The following is a 20,673-nucleotide window of genomic DNA, read 5'->3' as shown; positions in this document are numbered from 1 at the left end:
TTTCATCGAGGTGGGAAATACGGATGGCGCAAGAGAGCGCTGGGCATATGGCATTAAGCAAAGTGCAGTTGTGAAGACCGTTGTGATACAAAAAAGGACGAATATATAATTTTGTGTATGTAAGAGGGTAAAGCAGGTTCATGAGTTTTAATATTGAACATATTAGTAAGAGAGAAAAACTGAACATTCTTTACTCTGCAGTACTGTGGTTGTCGCCTACACAGGGGATTTATCTTATATTAATTTGAATTTCAATGATAACGTTTGTTTGTTGTTTCAGTCTTGGCCTTCACATCTACTGATTAATTTCAATCTAGCTTGAAGACTTGGAGTCTGTTGAATAGGGAGATTCTGGATACCATCTGGTTTTTCAAGCTTCGATTCACTTGTAAAGATGCACTTTTATGGGATAACGTCGTAGCCGTTTCCAGTCCTCATGACGTTAAGACGTTAAGCAGTAATCTGTTTCAATGAAACTCTCTGAAAGCATGCACTGGAAAACATAAAAACTGTTGAACGGTATGATCTTTCTTGTCCTTCACGCGATGAGTTGTACAAGCGTTATATAGGCCCAATGCTTTCATTTCCTTTAAATTTATTTCTTTATCCTGCGTCCACCAGAAGCCTCAGCTAGCTCTACGTACATGTGAACTCTACGTACGCCATGCGCAACCTATATGACTGAGGTCACTTTCACAAAATTTCGTCACATTTCTAGTAACTGTTTTCGTAAAAGACTTTTTATAATTTTTACTGCAAGAAGGCGACGCCATTTACGAGAAAAGTTATGAAAAATTGATTTACGAACTTTTTGTGAAATGGGCCCAGATTTGTAAAACGGGCAAACGGAGCATTTAAACAAAATAGAATAGATTTATGACGAGATAGATTGAGTTGAATTCTAGTCACATAAAGAACTTGAAAGTAAAAACTCATTCATGATTTCAAGATCTATTTTTATTCATTTTCCCCCTTAAAACTCCACAAGAACACGACTGTCTGATGGATATGGGTTCAATTATTCGTTTGTTATTTCCGCTACTTAATTTTGCTCTGCTGTATACGTCACCATTGCTCGTGCCAAAACTACTGCGTTTTAAATCTCAGAATGGAACGACGAGCGCCCAACGCTTCATGAGTAACTGCAGCTATTTGCTTTCTTTTGTATTCAGAAAAGAATCAGTCGTGTAATGGTTCCTATGTGCGTAACTATGGTTCGCAAAAAGAACTATGGTTCGCAAAAAGAATCTCCACTCCCATCTTCAACAGCCCGGTCGATTGGTTGAGATTCATTGGATGTCTGAAGTTCTGCATCTTGTGTACCCGGATGTTCACGCGGTTCCCCTCCGGCACTCCTAGAACGACCTGGGCTTGACATGCACATGCTGTCCATGTCTTCTCTAGGTGTGTTTAGAGCCGGGTTTGTCCATCTAGATGGCTGCCCGACGTTCAGATCTACTTTTACTTCACTGGTCAATGAGGAAGCTGTAACGCTTTCGGCAACTTTAGCAAAGTACTGCTCGATCTGAAATCGGGGAATGCCGTCTTGTCCATAATTGAATAGTAATTTTTCTGGCCCAGTAGCTTCTTCCAAATATCGTCCGATATCTGACCTGGATCCAAGAAAGAAGAGGTCTTTTTTCTCTCGTAACCTCTCTTCTTCCAGAGCTTGAGCTTGCTTTCTCTCCAGCCATTCACGTCTCTTCCTGCATTTGTTGCTCTCCAAACCTTCCGCTCTCATGTATCTGCCAAGATGGTATACAAATAAGATATGAACGAATTGAAGAAGATGTTTATTTTCGCTATAATTTCACGCCGTAAAAAAACCTGTATTAAGAAACTGGTTACTAATAACCCGTTCACACGGGCAAAATTAGAAATTTGTATGTTGAGTTCAGGTGAACGCAACATACGCCCCAACAAACGCATTTGTTTGAAATGTATCCGAGAATACCAGCAACATTGTGGTGAGTATAACCCTGAGGGGAAACTTCATCGCAAGTGGACAAAGGTATCCACCTCAAATCTAAACTTTATGCTGAAAACAGTTGGAGTTGTAGCTCGGACACGAAAATCAAATCTATTTATATAGTATATATAAGGAAAATGGCTATCTAGTTACTATGAAAAATGCGAAAAGTGTGGTCGCAACACATCGTCATTTGTGTATCTATGTATCCACCAAAAATTAAAACTATATGTGGAAACCTGATGGAGTTATAGCCAGGACACAAATACGGACGGACGGACAGGCGGAACATAATAGCGCCTAATGGCGGGCGTATAAAAAATGTGTGCGTTCACACGACCTTGTGCATGGCAAAGCCGGGTTTAAGCCAGTTCAGGCATTTGTCCGTTCATACAGTCACATTTAAGTCGGTTTCATCCTGACCTCCACGTATCCGGGGCATTTAATCTAGTAACCGTTCACACGACACATACAAACTCTTAAAGCCACGTCGTTAGCAGGGTCAAATAATCGGGATTAAATGCCCCCGCTCTGCATTCATACTACCGACGTTAAACTGGCTCAAAGCCACTTTCGGATTTAAACCATCTTAACTTTGCCCGTGTGAATGGGGTATAATTAGATTTAAACCCGTGTAAATAATACATATTTCTTTGATCGAGTATAGAAATTAAAATCTATCGCTGAAAACAAATTCTCACTTGAGACACGTGGGTACTTATAGCCATAGACGCAAATCCTATGCAGGACATAATAGTATACAAAACACTTCAAAATTCCTGTGAGCCAATATGAAACCTGCTGCATTGTAAGCAATTCCATCACCGAGTACCTATAGAACATTCGCTGTTGTTAACGCTGTAGCTCAGTTAGCCTTGAAAAGGGAAAATTGATATACCTGTGCAGCCACCACTTTGGAAGAATTCTCTTTCCTCTGTTTCGGATGGCTTCAATCCAGTCCAGACACTGAAATGAAAGCACACGTGTTAATGTATCAAAGTACATTCCCATCTAAATTATTTCTAACTCTTTTTTCTGACCACTTAATAATTTTCTGCTATACTAACCCACTTTGCAACAGAATTTCATTGTTTTGTAAATTAAAGGTACAATTAATTTTTTAAATATATTTTGAGCTATCATATTTTCCAGAGAAACATTAAATTGTATTTGCTCTTGTCTTGGGGCTGACTTACACATTTCTCTCTGGCGATTGTGTATTGTTGGCTAACAATGTCTTTCTTCTCATCCACCCCAAGGCAGCAGCTCTCAAGAATCCTGATGAAATCTTTGACGGGTACTAGTCGTCCAGTTTTACACGACATGTAGACGAAGTCCATGTCCATGGGAACATCAGGCAGTTTTGTTGGCCCTTTAGACCTGGCTGACTTCCTGTTGGTGGACAGGTGAACATCTTGCTCTGGAAAAGACTCAGCCGGTGCACTTGTTGAGGATAGTGTGGACTCAGTGGCAATGCTCTCGTTATCTTCTGTATGCGCCTGATCAGTGTCGTCTTCATAGGCTAACCGGAGGCGAAGAGGGCTAAACACCTCCGTGGCAACACAGGACCCGGAATCATCAGTGCTACCATTTGTATGTGGAATTACACAGCCATTTTGCCACTGCTTTACATCGAAGCAAGAGGACGCCAACATACTGCAAAACAATGGAACCTGCTCGAGCTTGCCTTCGGGATCGGACAAACACATCCGAGGATTAGGATTTTCTAAGGGCAGACCATCTGCTTGTGAACTTTTGTCGGAAAGTGTGAGATTTCTTCTGAAACTATCCGATGATTTGTCATGAAAAAATGCGAGAAGTTGGTGCTGTTGGTTTTCGTCGAGGGATGGTGCTTTTATAATATCCGGGTTAATTGTCTCTTCGCCGTCAGCTTCCCCAAGAAAACTTGTCTCCAAAAGGCGCAGACAAAAATTATGGAACTTAGCCATCTGAGAGGATTCGCTTCCTGTGCTGTTTGGGGACGACAGGTTATCTAACCCAGTGTCGCTTTTTTCAGACGGATCCAAAACAGACAACGTGCCGACAGCCATCGAACTGCTTAGTAATGGTATATCAACAAAAGATTTGCAGTCAGATCTTGTGGGTGACGAATCTAATTCCTCGGAAATATTTGTACATTCTTCAATCATTGCATCTCTCTGTTCCCAGCGTGCATCTCTCTGTTCCCAGCGTGCATCTCTCTTGAAATCGTCAAGGTCATAAATAGGCGACGTTGAAGATGACGATATCTCTTGATCGACAGTGGACAAAAAGCTTTGATTTGGAACGTCACTTAATTTGAACAATCTCAGAATTCCATCCGAGCCTACCTGTTTGTCCTCACAACAGCAGCCAGTGAGTTCAAAGTGGTTAGACAATGGTTCGCTGGTGTTGCCTCTGTTTGGCTTCGGTTCGCTGTCACATGTGAATAACCGGACTTGGGGACCTATACCACATGTTTCACTACTTATAGTGCTTTCACTGATGAAGGAACTAGGTAGGTCGTGTTCTGATACCGACTTGTTTTGTGATTGTTCTCTGTGGTACATCGGTGATGACACGGGATCACAAGACTTCCAGCCTGCCAGTTTCCTGAAATCTCCACGCTCTCCTATTACGCCTACATTTTTCTTTCTGGCTGATGGACGTTTGATCTCTTCAGGTGCATCTTCAGAAGCGTCAATGTCAAGCACAATGCCTCTGGTTTGTTTGTGAAATGTGGACATTGTCGCAGGTGTATGAGCTGCAATTTGCAAAAACTTAACAGCAAGTTTCCTGGAATCGGGTACACTTTTTTCAGCCGGAAATGGCAAAGCGCATTTGGCAGCTTTTCTGTCCAGTCGGTTAGTACTTGACGATGTTGTCCACCTTGGAGGACAGGACACTGCTTTTTCAGCATGCTTTGCCTTCGATTTCTGGGGTGTAGATATTCCCTCATTGTGTTTTGTTACACGTTTTACTTGTACATCCTCTGCCACCTTTTCAGTTGTTTTTGTCTCCGTGTTACTTTTGGTATCAGTGGCTTTGAGACTGTATTGTGGATTACATTGTGCAAAAGTGGTTGAAATACCATTGTCTTTGAATACATCTTTCTCTCTTTGTAATGCCATTGTTGTTGACTTAATGGGATATGATGTTGCTTCGGTCTTTATTATGGGCCTTTGATGTGGGTATGTATCGTAAAAATTTCGAGACAAAACATAATCGCACGAAGGGACATCTTGAGACATGCTGATGTTTGAATATTGACTACATTCAATGAAAGCCGAATTCAGGCTTAGATCTCCTGGTGTCATTATGTCATGTGTTGGACCATTTTCCACTGTGATCTCGTGCGAGTAACCCAGGAACGAATCGGAATAGTTTAAATGACAGTAATCTAACTGCCTCAAATTTCTGTCCTTTGTTTTCACAGGGCTTGGCTTCCCTGTAGGGCCTCCTGCGTGTTTTGTGTTCGACATTCGATGTATTGGAGCACATTTTGGAGCAGAAGACATTGTAAACAGCCAGATGATGGATAACCACGCACTGTTAAATGTCAAAAGACAAAAATATTTAACTGAAAGGTAATTACCCTAAACAGCACACTATTGAAACATTTCGTGAATATACATGTGTATGTGTTTCAATTTATTTATTTATTTGATTTGGTGTTTAACGCCGTGCTCAAGAATATTTCCCTTATATGACGGTGGCCAGCAGCCGCGTGTATGTATTTTAAAGCTGAGATTTACAAAACATAATTGTGATTATATAGAGTAAATTTTAAATTGTATATAGGCTAGTATAACTAATAAATTATACATAAGAGTACCCTCTACGCCACTCCACCCTACCAAACCTATTGTATCCAACCGGACAACAAAAAAAACATAAGCACAAGGACAATTAGGAATTGAGATGGTAGAATGCTCACCATAAACTGACGACAAGTGGTAACACTTTGAATTGAAAAGTTACGAGCAATTTTCTCCACATCAGCCCCTCGACTTTAACTACTTGACGAGACTTAGGTCTAGGTTTCATTTTACTGGCGGGTGAATGATGATCCCATACTTCCGTCTTTACAGTCGAACCCTTGAAAAGGAAGGCAATTCCAAAAGGTCTATAGCTTTACATAGAGCGTTGGCGTTGTAGGACATCGCACAACACATACAGAGGCTATTTTACATTTAGATAATGTCAAAATTTACAACCACCAGCTATACTGGCTACACAAGTTTCCTCCTTGTGTTATGTTTTAATGCCTTAAACCTTCTATGGTGGGCTTCTTCGGTGGTTTGTGTTGAACGTCCTTTTGGAAATTGACTTTTAGATTATTGACCTGGAACGTCCATATTGGTTGACGACAGATATACGAATGTCTGTTTCGACGCAAAGATTGTATGCAGCATATTTGCCCAAACTGGGAAAGTGCAATCCGAAAGAGTGTAAGTGTACCTCCGTAGAAAGTCAATGCTTCCATTTTGGTAAATCTTTATCTCGACACTTATAACATCGTTATGAAATAAAGGGCACATTTCAGGTAGCAAAGATTTTATACGAGAACATGCAGAGCAAAGCGAAACCATATTACAGCCAGGAAGAAGCAGAGAAAACAAAGAAAAGAGTGAAAGGCACTATGATCTTAAGAAAATAATTCTTACTAGTTTTGTGGTAACCCAGAGGCTATGTACATAAGACGTCAGCCCCCCACTGTCTTAATTACACACATTCTACATTACGGGAAACTAATCTGTGGATACAAAGGTAGACCTATATATACCTGTATTCTTGGGAACGAAGAATCAAAACGTGTCCTCGAGAGATCGTCTCTCTTTAGATACCGATTCTTGTTTGTGACATTAGAATTAACGAAGGCAATCCCATCAGGACAGTTACTCATTCTGCGGAAATAAAACAATTCCATGTATCAAGTCATAACGGTTGTCCCCGAACACGCTTTTCAGAGAGCAACCAATTTTGTTAGGTAAACTCCTAGACACCTCATCTTCTTCCGATCTGGTGCACTGCGTCTAGTATACCTGTTGACTGCTGTCAATCACAATCCAAAGATAAACTATGCCTGTTTTTATGACGTTTGTATGTTCAAAAATGCAAGACAGCAATATAGACCTCGAATATCAACATTATCATGATGGTAAATGTATAGTGAATTGAACATATAAGCCTATAGGAACACTAGTTATAATAACAAGGGTATCGCCGAGATGTAACAAACATGGGTAGGCCTGTTTAAACAAATTACATACGGCTAAGGATTTAAGAATGTATAATTACCTGTTTTCAATTTTGTTCCGACAACAAAACATTGGAATGAAGGGTGTCAGGCAACAAAACCACACCAACAACAGATATTGGGTGTCCATGATTGATCGGATGTAACAGCCGCGCGTAAACGTTTTTGGTAGAGTCAAATTTAACCCCCAATATGACGTAATGAATCAGTACGTCCCACAGACCCGACGTCATATTTGAACAGCTGACGTTGTGCGTCGAGACGTTTATATTCGATGTGGGGTAAATGAAACGTCACTTCTTTGGGACGTAGGTTATAAAGAGCCATTCAGTCTACATTTTCTGCTGCCCCGTTTTATAAGTTGTTTTTAATAATTGCATACAAACAAAATAATATATTCTCTGAGCCCTTTTCTTGCCTGTTTAAACATATCATCCAATTCGATTAAAATAGTCCTGTATGCAAAACTGAAGAAAGGAAAACAAGATACATGACAATAATTTACTGATATTTTTGAAGGAGTATATACAAGTACATTTATGTATTTGTTTATTTGATTGATGATCAAGCCGTAAACAGATTTTTGTATACTTATACTAAACGACGATCAGTCAGGTTTATGGGTGAGGCCTAGCGCACGAAATACACGAAGTACACCAACATTCTCTGCCATGGAGGTATTTAACAAACCTATATTCTGCATGCACGGCTATAAATGTTGCAGCGTGCACAGCGGGAGTTGGATTTGAGTGACGCGACCTCACAGGTCAAGGTAGTGTCAGTATAGTAACAATAATGGCAAAGCGCAAAGCCACTGAAGCGAGTGCCATCGAAATATCTGTAATTAGCCTATGTAGGCAATATTAGCGGAGAACACATACTGTGAACATCCCGACGCAAGGCGATTTCCTATATATATAACAACATATACACGTACATCGAGGTACACATGAAAGTGGTCGTATATACGTCTCTGCTTCTTTGTTATTCAATTGATTATCCCCTAAAAATACAAGTTATAAGGCACAAAGATTTTAATGCGAATTCAGGGTATTTTAAAAAGTCTGTATAGTTTGAGAAAAAATAACAAAGCAAATGGATAGCTTTAAGTAGCATGTAATCAAAAACTTAATCTATATATTTTAGCAGAAAGTCTGTTGACTGTGTGATGCTAGAATATATTCTGCTATTGCAGATTGTTCTGTTAAATATAACACACATATTCTAATGAATCAATATAAAGATTCTATTACACCAACATTATTTTATGTTGAATGTGAAAGAATATTAATGTTAATAATACATTCTATCACCACCCAGATAACAGATTTTCTGTTCAAATATATATATATATATATATATATATATATATATATATATATATATATATATATATATATATATATATATATATATATATATATATATATATGTATTAACAAGATTTGTATAATATTTTTCTCCGATATGAACTTATGACAAGCCGTTGTACACGCGTATTTAAGCCTCTTACTACAGAAGTGCGTGTTTCAGTTCTTAGTAATACCTAAATTAATCACATTTCGCTCTGTGAACATTTATATACAGCATGACGTGTATAGTCCTGTAACACTTCATAAAGAGAGAGTGTGACGTTTGACGGGGCAAGCATAGGCCAATATATAAATATAGTTCAAGAGTTTGGGATTTGCGTGACGTCTTTCGCTCTCTGTTTATTCTAAACTTGCGGCGTGAACCAGTTAATGTTAAGTGACACTACCGGGGGGTGTGTGTGTTCGAAGTTAGCCGAGTATGTCGTATAGGCCTTTTATACACATGAATCCCCAAGAATGTATACACAGACAACGAGCTTACGGGGCTTCACAAGGAAAGTACGTTAGGTAATTGAGGAGGAAAAACCATCTGGATCAGGTGAGAGATCTTCAAGATAACGACACGGAGATAAAGCTATCTCTAAATTATCGATATTACATATGTATATAAGCCACGTCATGCACTTGGATAAAGGGCCTGTTTAGAGTGCCTTATCAAAAGATAGCTGTATATTTATACACGTATGTGTAGACAGGCCAATAGACTTATCACCCGTAACGGTGACTGTATACTTGTATACACATCTATACATACAGCATATGCTGACCAGTAGTGAGTGACAGGTGGTTGATTTGAAAAGCTAATATACGTGTTATTCATGCCACATACATGCTTCCATGTTCGGATATTTTTAACAGACATTGCGAACACAGGGCATATTTGCATTGCGTAAACATCCAATCAAGGAGGCACCATGAACAATTAAATGTGGCGTCTCTAAAAAAAACCTTAGAATTATACATTATCTCATTTTAGGATCCCTTCCTTAGCACCATTTGACTGCTGTTGACCATATACTGTAATATAGAACTAAGCGTTTGTAACACCATACAGATGGTTTCTGTACACATTGGAAAGAAAGCAAGATATGTAAGTGTACGAACAACAAAACAGCTATGAAGTTGTGGATCATTGTTGATTTAATTTCACTGATACTTTAATTAAAAGAAGGAAGAGCGGGTTAAAGTGGCCTAGTTTCAGTAAAACTGCTATATATAAGACTATGTGTTTTCCATGGATACCCATGAAATGCTTTCTTTACACGGTCTCTATATCTATATATACTTGAAAATAGATTTGTTACATTTCCATTATAGTGCTTTACTTCACTTAAGTGAAATGATAGTCGGCTTGACTGCATATATTTAGCAGACGTTTAAGTGCACACAAACCTTAAAACGTGTAAACCATACATGCACTTATAGCAAGAGATTTTATTTCAAACTCACTGTCAAATATGCACTGATACGGGACAATTTACGACAAGGAACTTTATTAAAATGTTTATACTTTCTAATTTTGAAGAGCGTAACCAAGGATTTGGTCGATGTTCAAACCTTTTTAACGGTGCAAAGTAACGTAAAACTATATCGCTTTTCTGGACAAACAGCCTTTATTTGTATCACATCTGTTTTATTAATACATATTTAGTAACACACTACGTTTGTTTCTTTGCTTGTTATGTATAGGCCTAGGGCTAAGCTAAAAGCTGAAGAGCAACGTTTAGAATGTTAGAGGCGTAAATATATGGTGATGTTCGAGTTACATTTTTCTATTATTTTGCTCATTTTGCACCAGCATGCAATTTGTGGCAAACTGTTTAGCTAGAAATAAACCACACTGTTTAAACTGGCTTAAAACTCCACGGCATGTCCCCAAGTTCAGTTGGTAACGTCCTGGCGACAAAGTTGATTCATCTTAACGTAAATGACGTCACAAAAACTGTTACACTTTTTAAAAACACGAATGACGACCACCATCAATGGCGTCACGACGTTCTAAAAAAAATGAGCTATAGATATTTCTTATACATTACAGTGGAAAGTTGTAAAGGGTTATACTAAAACTCCTCTATCAATTGTTATCACCAAGAAAACTTCCGCAGTATTAAACTATCAGGAGAAGCCTGTTGTCAATCAACTATGCGAAAATTAAAAATTTTTGCAGTTCACCTTTAACCTAGATTTCCATAATATTGTAGGCGTGCTCTCGTTTAATTTCTGGCATTACAGTACTACCATGCTGAGACACGACCAGTTTATTGAATATATCATATATCTTATTATACATAATATTTTATCGTATACATTTTATACCTACATCCCCGCGAATGCCTATATCGGCATACCTATCAGAAAAATTGCACGCCATTATTGGCCTAATTGTTAAATCGTTTACGTAACACAGACACCTAATTTTGCTTAAGTCATGGTGCTAGGGGGCGTGTAATTTGCTACTGTTTAAGCATGTACGTGAATATGAATAACCCTAACTAAGGTAAATTGACAAGAGGTCGTATTTCACCGGTTACGTGGGACCATTTGCCAGCTATCACGATGTCATCGCTGGTGTTTCTTCAATCTAGCGTCTTAATTATGCTGTATTGCTGCATAAAATAGGATTCTACTAGTGGACTAAGCATCCCCGAGGCTTGGTCCCTTTGCATTGTTTTAATGTTGCGTATATTAAATGTGATGACAACACACTGTTTTGAGTATTTCTAGACCACTGAGGTCTAACAAATTGCGATAAACTTCACTGCATTTTATTAACCTAATTCTGCTGAAGACATGGTGCTAGGGGGCGTGTAATTCGCTATTGTTTAAGGATATACGTGAACAGTTAGAATAAAACCCTAACCGAGGTAAATTGACAAGAGGCCACATTTCACCGGTTACGGGCGACTATATTTGCCAGCAATCAGATTGTCGTCGCTGCTCTGCATTTTTTCCCTATGATATATGTCAAAATTATACTGAAGTATGCCAATTTTAAGTCAGAATTTATTTTTTCCCCAGGTGCATGGCCGTGAAGTTTCCTTGGATGTTTTACCCTTAACATCATGTCTGACGGCCCTAATTTGGAACAGACTCTGTCCTACATCGTCGGGGGTATTGTGGCCGCCATCGTGCTGTTTCTAGCTATTCTGATAACTTGTCGCGTGCTGAAACACAGGCGTAGAATGGAAGTACAAAGGCAAAAGCTGGAAAATGAACCGGACTCGGCACCGCGACAAGAACCGCAGTCGGAACCAGTTAACAACAATGTCTTTGCTATCACGTGACGCATGGATACTATGCAAGATGACATATACTTATGTAAATATATATATATATAATTATATATCGGCGTGTCTTTCTTCGCCAAACACTGTACATATGTTTACACTCGCCTGTTCTACCAGCTACCACTATAGCTCTGCCTATCTAATTGTGTTAGTGATGTGCAATGTCAAACTTTCGCTTTGAATGAAAATAATAAGACTACCGCAGAAGTGAAAATGTATACTAATCCCAATAACTAATGTTAATATGGGCGTTGTGTATAATGGGTAAAGATACTGCAAGAAAACCTGCTGTGTACTTGTAAATACCTATCAGTTTTACAGGATAATAAAAAGGGTATATTTTTGTATTGATGGAAGTCTTTCACCCTCATTTGTATATAGTGTATGTATTCTTGCACTCCTTTCAGCTTTCTTAAAAATAAACATACGTGCACGCTGGTACAAGGATCCTGTATACTTTATTTTAATTTATTTGATTGGGGTATTACCCCCCGGCCCTCACGCAAGCCTGTCTGCCGATTGGTATATACGTGGGAGTTAGGTACAGCGTCTTCATAGAGGGTGGTCCTACATATATTATGCGTCTTCGTCATTTCACCTTTGTCTCACGTACATATCGATGTCCTCCAATGTCCTCCATAATGCTTTACCACGTCTCATGTCTTCGATAAAACATTGGTACCTGCATGTGTGACCTGATAATATCAGTTGTAGTTGTTGTCCGGTGCATGGCAGTTTTACAGCAACATAGAACCGATATGATATTGTTGTGGGGACTACAGGTCATTTTTAGGTCAGCTCTCGATTCTGTATATATACTCCACGGCAAGAAGCAAAGTTCACAGGACATACTTATAGTCCAGTTAAGAGTACGTGCATCAAGTGTTGATCTGGTAAGAATACTTTATATACATAAATAGGATATAAGTTGAATTATTGCGTTATATCATACACCAGCGAGTCTGTTTGTAACAGGCCGGTCCAAATGCCTATAAATATAGTGCTACCTCAGTGGAACACCATTTCAGAGACACTGTATACAGACAGATACAACATTCCACTCAGCCTATATATAGGATATACACACTGGATCGCACAGTATTGGCCTGTATATTTTATATGAGACGAGCGCCAAGCAAGGGTAGTATCAGATCAAATTTTTTTCTTATTTTTCCCATATTTGTGTATTTTATTTGATTGTCTCTTTATACCATACTCAAGAATTTTTCAGTTAAGCGATGGCGGTCATTTGCTTGAGTGGAGGAAACGATTGTGCCCATGGTAAACCACAGACCTTTTGTTAATTATTGGTGAACTCCGACGTCACATGCACGTGACGTACAGATATATGCACACCACTTTGGTAATTCGGGCACTTAGCCATAGCCGTGTTGGAATGTTAGACGGGTCCTTTGCCATAGCCTTCATGGAATGTTAGACAGGTCCTTAGCCATAGCCGTGTTGGAATGTTAGACGGGTCCTTTGCCATAGCCTTCATGGAATGTTAGACGGGTCCTTTGCCATAGCCCTCATGGAATGTTAGACGGGTCATTTGCCATAGCCTTCATGGAATGTTAGACGGGTCCTTTGGCATAACCGTCATGGAATGTTAGACGGGTCCTTTGCCATAGCCTTCATGGCATGTTAGACGGGTCCTTTGCCATAGCCTTCATGGAATATTGGACGGGTCCTTTGCCATAGCCTTAATGGAATGTTAGACGGGTCCTTTGCCATAGCCTTAATGGAATGTTAGACGGGTCCTTTGCCATAGCCTTCATGGAATGTTAGATGGGTCCTTTGCCATAGCCGTGTTGGAATGTTAGACGGGTCCTTTGGCATAGCCTTCATGGAATGTTAGACGGGTCCTTTGGCATAGCCCTCATGGAATGTTAGACGGGTCCTTTGCCATAGCCTTGATGGAATGTTAGACGGGTCCTTTGCCATAGCCTTCATGGAATGTTAGACGGGTCCTTTGGCATAGTCCTCATGGAATGTTAGACGGGTCCTTTGGCATAGCCTTCATGGAATGTTAGACGGGTCCTTTGCCATAGCCTTCATGGAATGTTAGACGGGTCATTTGGCATAGCCTTCATGGAATGTTAGACGGGTCCTTTGGCATAGCCTTCATGGAATGTTAGACGGGTCCTTTGGCATAGCCTTGATGGAATGTTAGATAGGCCCTCTGCGATAGCCTTCATGGAATGTTAGACGGGTCCTTTGGCATAGCCTTGATGGAATGTTAGATAGGCCCTCTGCGATAGCCTTCATGGAATGTTAGACGGGTCCTTTGGCATAGCCCTCATGGAATGTTAGATGGGTCCTTTGCAATAGCCTTGATGGAATGTTAGACTGGGTCATTTGCCATAGCCTTCATGGAATGTTAGACTGGGTCATTTGCCATAGCCTTGATGGAATGTTGGACGGGTCCTTTGCCATAGCCTTGATGGAATGTTGGACGGGTCCTTTGCCATAGCCTACATGGAATGTTGGACAGGTCCTTTGGCATAAAGCCTTGATGAAACGTTAGGCGGGTCCTTTATCGTAGCCTTGATGGAATGTTAGACGGATCCTGTGCCATAGCCTTGATTGAATGTTAGATAGGCCCTCTGCGATAGCCTTGATGGAATGTTAGACGGGTCCTTTGCCATAGCTTTGATGGATTGTTGGACGAGTTCTTTGGCATAAAGCCTTGATGAAACGTTTGGCGGGTCCTTTATCATAGCCTTGATGGAATGTTAGACGGATCCTGTGCCATAGCCTTGATGGAATGTTGGACCGGCCCTCTGCGATAGCCTTGATGGAATATTAGACGAGCCCTTTGCCACGGCCTTGTTAGAAGGCATTTTGGCACAGTACTGTAATGGTAGACAGGGTGTCTTGCACGGCCTTTTTGAAACGTGAGACAAGCCCTGTGGCACAGATTCGTTACAAATTTAGACAAGCTCACTGAAACACAGTCTCCTTGGAACGTTGGACAGTCTGTTTAAAAAAAAAACAAATGGTAGAGCCTTGTTGAAATGTTAGAAAACCCACGAGCAGAGCCAAGATGAAATGTTAGAAATGTTCTCGAACAGAGCCTCTTTGGAAGGTTAGACAGACCCTGTAAGGCACAGCATTGGAAGGTTTGGATATCATTAATAATATTAGTTAGTCAAATTACCATATTTGAGGCCGATTGCACAAACCATTTTAGACTTAACTCAAACTTAATTAAAACCTCGACGGTCACTGCTTACTTTTTCGTACAGGAACTGCGATATGAAACTATGACACATCTGGCACTTTTGAGGTGGGGTTTGATTTCTAGGTCAATCAAAAAATAAGCTGTACAACCATACCGGGTATCTGAAATTTTCGCCTAAGTTATATGTGGCTTTTGAAATCAGCCTCAGGGCCTGGAATATTAGGAAGTCTGGCCACAGTCAAAATTTAAAACTCGTTTCGTTTAGCTTTTGATACTGGCTGTTTGTGACACATTTGAGGTATTAAAAATTTTGAATTTGGCACAAACTGCTTATTTTCTGAAACTTTTAAATTTTGACTTCAGCAATTTAAGTTAGTGATTGCTTAAGTTAAGAATACGTTAGTCCTGAGATCCTCGGGTCTTCGCAGGCCCTAGCTGTAGCATAACATAAATACACGTAGATATAAACATATAATCATGTAAAGGAATCTCATAACAATGATATGATACGGTGATGAGAGAAAATAATAACACTCGATACAGCCGCATCCAAACATAAAGCATCAACAGATCAAAGTTGACCTTTTCACACCGTAGCCAGCATGCAACTGCAGCTTTCTGAAGTAGGGGGAGGTAAGCCTGTTTATTCTATCTGAAAGGGGGAGGAACACAAAGTAGTAACAGCTTACAACAGGCGGCGCTGCTTGCCATGTAATCTTCCAAATCTCGATTTCAGACAAGTTCTGTAAGTAGCACAAAGTTCCCTGTTGTTACAACACGTTTGAGTTATACCTGATGATCACTACAGATTTAAGTTATTATTTCTCTAGCACATTTCTGAAATGTCACCACACTAGCCATCACTAGAGGTACACTTTCAGAAACTACCGGTAGGCTGAGTTCAGCCAGTTCATTGTAGGCACTTAAAATATGTCGAAGTTGAGTCTGAGAAGAAATGCTCTTCTCAGGTTAAAGCATTGTCAAATAATTAATTAAATTGATAAATAAAACATAAATTAATAAATGTAATATAAATAAACATAATAGAAATAAATACATAGGCCCAGATTTGAATGACGAATGACAATTATAACAAGGCATGTATTATAATATTAGTACATGTGAAGTCATTATGTATATATAATGAAAAACGAATGACAGCAATATCACAGAGAATAACATTAATTATTATCACCAGTAACTTCATGGTAGTTGCAGAATGTTACTCTGAAATCAATCAACACAAAGTGTTGGGAGAGTCATGAGGAATAACTGCTTCTATTGTGAATTTGTGCGGTTGTCATTTGTCATTTTTGGTTCAGCGTGTTTCTGAACAGGATAGTTGATTAAGGGGACCTCTCGGTTAACATCGGTTTACACTAAGGAAGATTTAATACACATGTGAAGATGCGCTAAATGTGGCTTACCGTCGATCCAACACATTAGAAGCAGTTATTTCCTGTAACTCTCCCAACACATCGTCTTGACTGATTTCAAAGTTATATTCCGCAGCTATAATTTAGCATACAACACCACACACTCTGTGAACTAATGCTGTGAATCCATGTGGAAAGACATTGATATCACCTGTCATTCCGTATCCCTAGATAGTCCTCAGGTTGCATGTGAAGTTTTCACCTTGACAGAACAATAGCCAGGTAGCCATTTTAAGCCCAATTGACATTTCAGGGGTCCTGGGTGTTTATGCAGATTCAGCCGAGACAAGGTGGGGGCTCTCGCAAACTACCGCAGCTAAAAGAAGTGATCTTCATTTTTACGTTAGGTGCCAACAGCGACAGACTGATGTGTATGCATTCTAGCAACTACCATAAAATAACACCTTTATTCGATGTTAGTTTGCAAGAGCCCCCATCTGTCTCGCCAATATCTGCATGAACTTGTGAGACCCTGATTGGACTTATTGGCGTCCTGTCAAAATGGGCTGCCATAGCCACAGTACTCCAATGTGGTTACCAGAAATAGGCCATGAAACTCTATACAGTTCGATATAATAATATATACAATGTTTCATAGTTGAAATTTCATTGAGACTATCAAAATTGAAGGCAAGAGATATCTTGATTACTTTTCCAGAAAGAATTTCATACCTAAAAGCTATATTTTTAATTTTTTTTTTAATGCTAAAATCTACCTTGGGGTTATCTCACGTGGGTTAAATGCGCTTTGTTTTCACCTCCAGTACTCTAGTCAGGTGACCAAAGAGTGTGCTGATGATTGGCTCTGAGCTGTAAGACATCACTGCAAGACTATGAATATGGAGACTTAAACCCCGGGGTTAGAATGACAATTGAAATCCTCATGTGGATAACGATTTTTATCCCTACAGTATTAATCAAATAGAAAATCATGCTAGCCTTGTTCAGACAGTACTGATAGTGGCGTGCCTTCACAATGATGTGCCATGAAAAATGCAGTGTCACAAAGTCCTGTGGAAACTACCATACCTCTCAATAGTAAATGCTTGGATGTATGCAGTTTCAAGTGACAGTCTCTCCACATTTATACGGTAGAATATTAGATTATTTCACATTGAAGGGTCTGGTGGAGGTTAGAATGATAGGTGATATCCGTGTCATTCCATGAGAAATCACTGTCATTTGTTTCCCTATAGTAAGAGGGAATGAGCTGAGACGGCATTTCAGGAGCCCTGTGAGTTCCCGCAGTTATTTGTCAGCCCAAAGGCGCCATTAACAGCTGCTGTAAAATCATGTTAATACATGAAAGCTCCCACCCTGTCTCCTCTCTACCTGCGTGAACTGGCAAGTTTCCTGAAATGCTGAATTCGCTCTGTCATTAGTTGAATATACACAGTTTTCAAGATTATTCATATTCAAGGTCTATTGTGTAACAAGTACACTAAAGTTTCTACCTACATACATCTTGCAACAAATGGAAGATACAAATGGAAGAAAATCTTAAAAGATATGGCAGGATGTCCTGTTACTCAGTTTGGCTTCATATATATTATTTCCTGGGCCTTTGGTGGTGTGCATTGATTGCACTACTGATACATTGAGTTTGAATGAAGAAATGTTACCATCAGATTAGGATATAGTGTTCATGAAAATCCTTTATTTCACTAAGTACCTAAGTGAGAGTGATTATGAAAATAATTAGACAATTGTAATTAAGTTTACACATGCACAAGTTAAGATTATAAGGAAGATATATGCTAAGTTTCATGGAAATAAGTTCAGTACTTTAAGAAGAGTTGCATGGGACAAAATCTGAATACGCGGAAAAGCACTATTACGTGTATTACGCAAAGTCCTGACTGGTGGTATAACAAGGTGATCTAGCTTAAAACATAGTTGGTCCTAGAGAAATAGAGGGCGTCAACCAAGATCATACTTCTAGATTTGAGGAATGCTCATATCATTATAAATGGTAGATAAGAACAATTGTGCAACATTTATCAGGCATGCAAGTCAACATGTTGCTGATATCAGGAGTGCATTACATGGCAGTTGTCCCTACACAGCAGTTCAATCCTCACACTATGTGGCATTGTTTTCATTCAGTTGAGGAAGTAAAATGATGATTTCTAACAGTTGAGCATTAATATGTGTACTAATTTGTATTTTCTTAAAATTTATGAATCATTACTGGAATCACAGAAACCTCCAACTTATCATGTTGAAACCAGAATATTACATGGACACATTTGGGTCATTCATTCATGTTTATTTCTTAAATCAACCAGTTTTTGTTATTCTTTCAGATAATAGACATCGCCATAATGGAGGCAACCGAGAAACGTAAAGAAGAGGCAGAAAGCAATGTGCCATTCAAGATTCCAGGTCCTCTCCAAACCCAAAGCGTGCACTTGTTTTGGAAGCAGCACAGGACAACCTGCTTGATGACAGAGATGAGATCCCAGTGGCAGGCCCAGAACAAGCTGCAGATATACCAGAAGCGAAGAGTAACCCAGCCGTAAATGACATGTCAACTAGCACAGAACTTCAGCTGTCCTTAGAGGAATTCCAAGTTCCATTCCGTGCATCACACCTGCAGCAAAACTGTGAAAACAGCCAAGAGATGATGATATCCAAACATAACACCGACAACCACCACCAGGCTTCTTTCGAGGTATATGATCATCCATTAGCCGCATCGTACCAGCATCAAAAACCTGACAGGGTCATGTCATCCACACAAATCAACAACAACAATGACCAGACTGCCTCAGGGAGCTTTCCTGTTTCCTACAGCAAACAGAACGGTGGTGTCGCCATCATAAATGACACTAGCACCCCTCAACCAGATGGCACACAGGTGATTCAGACCAGCCAGTACCAGTCTCCATCGGCAGGTCGGTATGAATCTGACCGACCTCTGACGAAACGGTACCAACAGATTTTAAAGATTCTCTCTGTAGTGGCTGCCATTGTCTTCTTCCCAATTGGTATTCCTGCCGTTTATTATGCATTTAAGACTGAAAAAGAATTCAATGCTGGAATTTTACGAGGTGATATTAGCTTGCTCAAAAATACGGCAAGCGGGCAGAGAAAGTTCATAATTTTCTCATACCTTCTGTTTGTGATGGTGGTGATTTTGTCCTTTACAGTGCAGAGCGGTCTAAATGGAATGATTCAGATTGGGATGGACATAGAATTCTACCTGGTTAATTGCCTGTTTTCTTACTGTTAATTACAAATGTGAATCTGTGTCTAGGTTATGACTCAGTGCCTATAGGCCTAATATGGCTGTGAATATATTGATGGGTGTGTGTTGAAGAACCCACTTACAATATGTGCGATATATGCATACAGTAATCTTCTGTTGTTAATCTGTATTATACACCAAATGCATGTGATTTGAGTGTGGAAATTCGAGAGTTTTATACAGGTATATGTTCTGCAACTTCCATATATACCTCTGTGCCTTCCGTTTAATCAAGTTAATGTAATGCACAGTAGATTGGTCAGAATGTATCAGTGCATTTTACGATGGAACAAACGAGTTTGCTAGGAATGCTTATAGATTCATCATTTCCAGTGGATGGTAGGTTGTGAAATGTTGTCCTCACATGGGCTTAAATTGAACTGGAATATGATTAGGATTACCTTGCCTAATCAGGTTTTTTTTAACATTTTATACTTTTAGAATGCTCATAACTTTGGACCATGCAAGTGCTGATTTTTTTTGACTGTTATAGAAAACGGGTAATTATGTATGATGCTTCACTCTTGAGCATGGACTATCAGGTCATCATCATTCTATTCTGCAATGTGCTAAACTTTACATTCAAAATAACTCAGTTCAGTCAGTTAAGTTTTACAATCTGGCAAACTTTATAGAGATTAAAGAAAAAATAATCATAACAGAAAACAAATTAAAATGTTGTGTAAAGAATTAATACCTTGATATTTTGAGATTCAGTTTTGTATATACTCAGATTAATTAATATTATTATTATTTTTTTTATTATTTGCTTTTGTGGTATTTCACAGAAACATAAAAGCTTGTATCTCGAACATGAAAAGATCTATTCCTATGAAAAAAAGTACAGAATAGAAACCACACTTTCTTCTACTTCTTATTGTGTCTTGTATAATCCACAGGGACCTGTTAATGTTTTTTCCTTTTGTAATATCCAA

The 20,673-nt window shown here is 39.3% G+C and overlaps 2 protein-coding genes across 3 annotated transcripts in view; one reads left to right on the top strand and one right to left on the bottom strand.

The window, feature by feature from the left end:
• Window positions 1-20,673, bottom strand: part of LOC135470161 (emerin homolog 1-like) — a 238,355-nt gene that overhangs the window by 47,038 nt on the left and 170,644 nt on the right. The gene's annotated exons all lie outside the window — the stretch shown is intronic.
• LOC135469713 (uncharacterized) lies at window positions 18,863-20,635 on the top strand. The gene has a single exon (XM_064748276.1). It carries the CDS (start codon window positions 19,016-19,018, stop codon window positions 19,721-19,723), a length of 708 nt encoding a protein of 235 aa, XP_064604346.1. The 5' UTR covers window positions 18,863-19,015; the 3' UTR covers window positions 19,724-20,635.

Source organism: Liolophura sinensis, chromosome 7 (assembly GCF_032854445.1).
Source record: "Liolophura sinensis isolate JHLJ2023 chromosome 7, CUHK_Ljap_v2, whole genome shotgun sequence".
NCBI lineage: Eukaryota > Metazoa > Mollusca > Polyplacophora > Chitonida > Chitonidae > Liolophura > Liolophura sinensis.
Note: the sequence above shows the minus strand (reverse complement) of the source record. Positions and strands in the feature narration are given on the sequence as shown.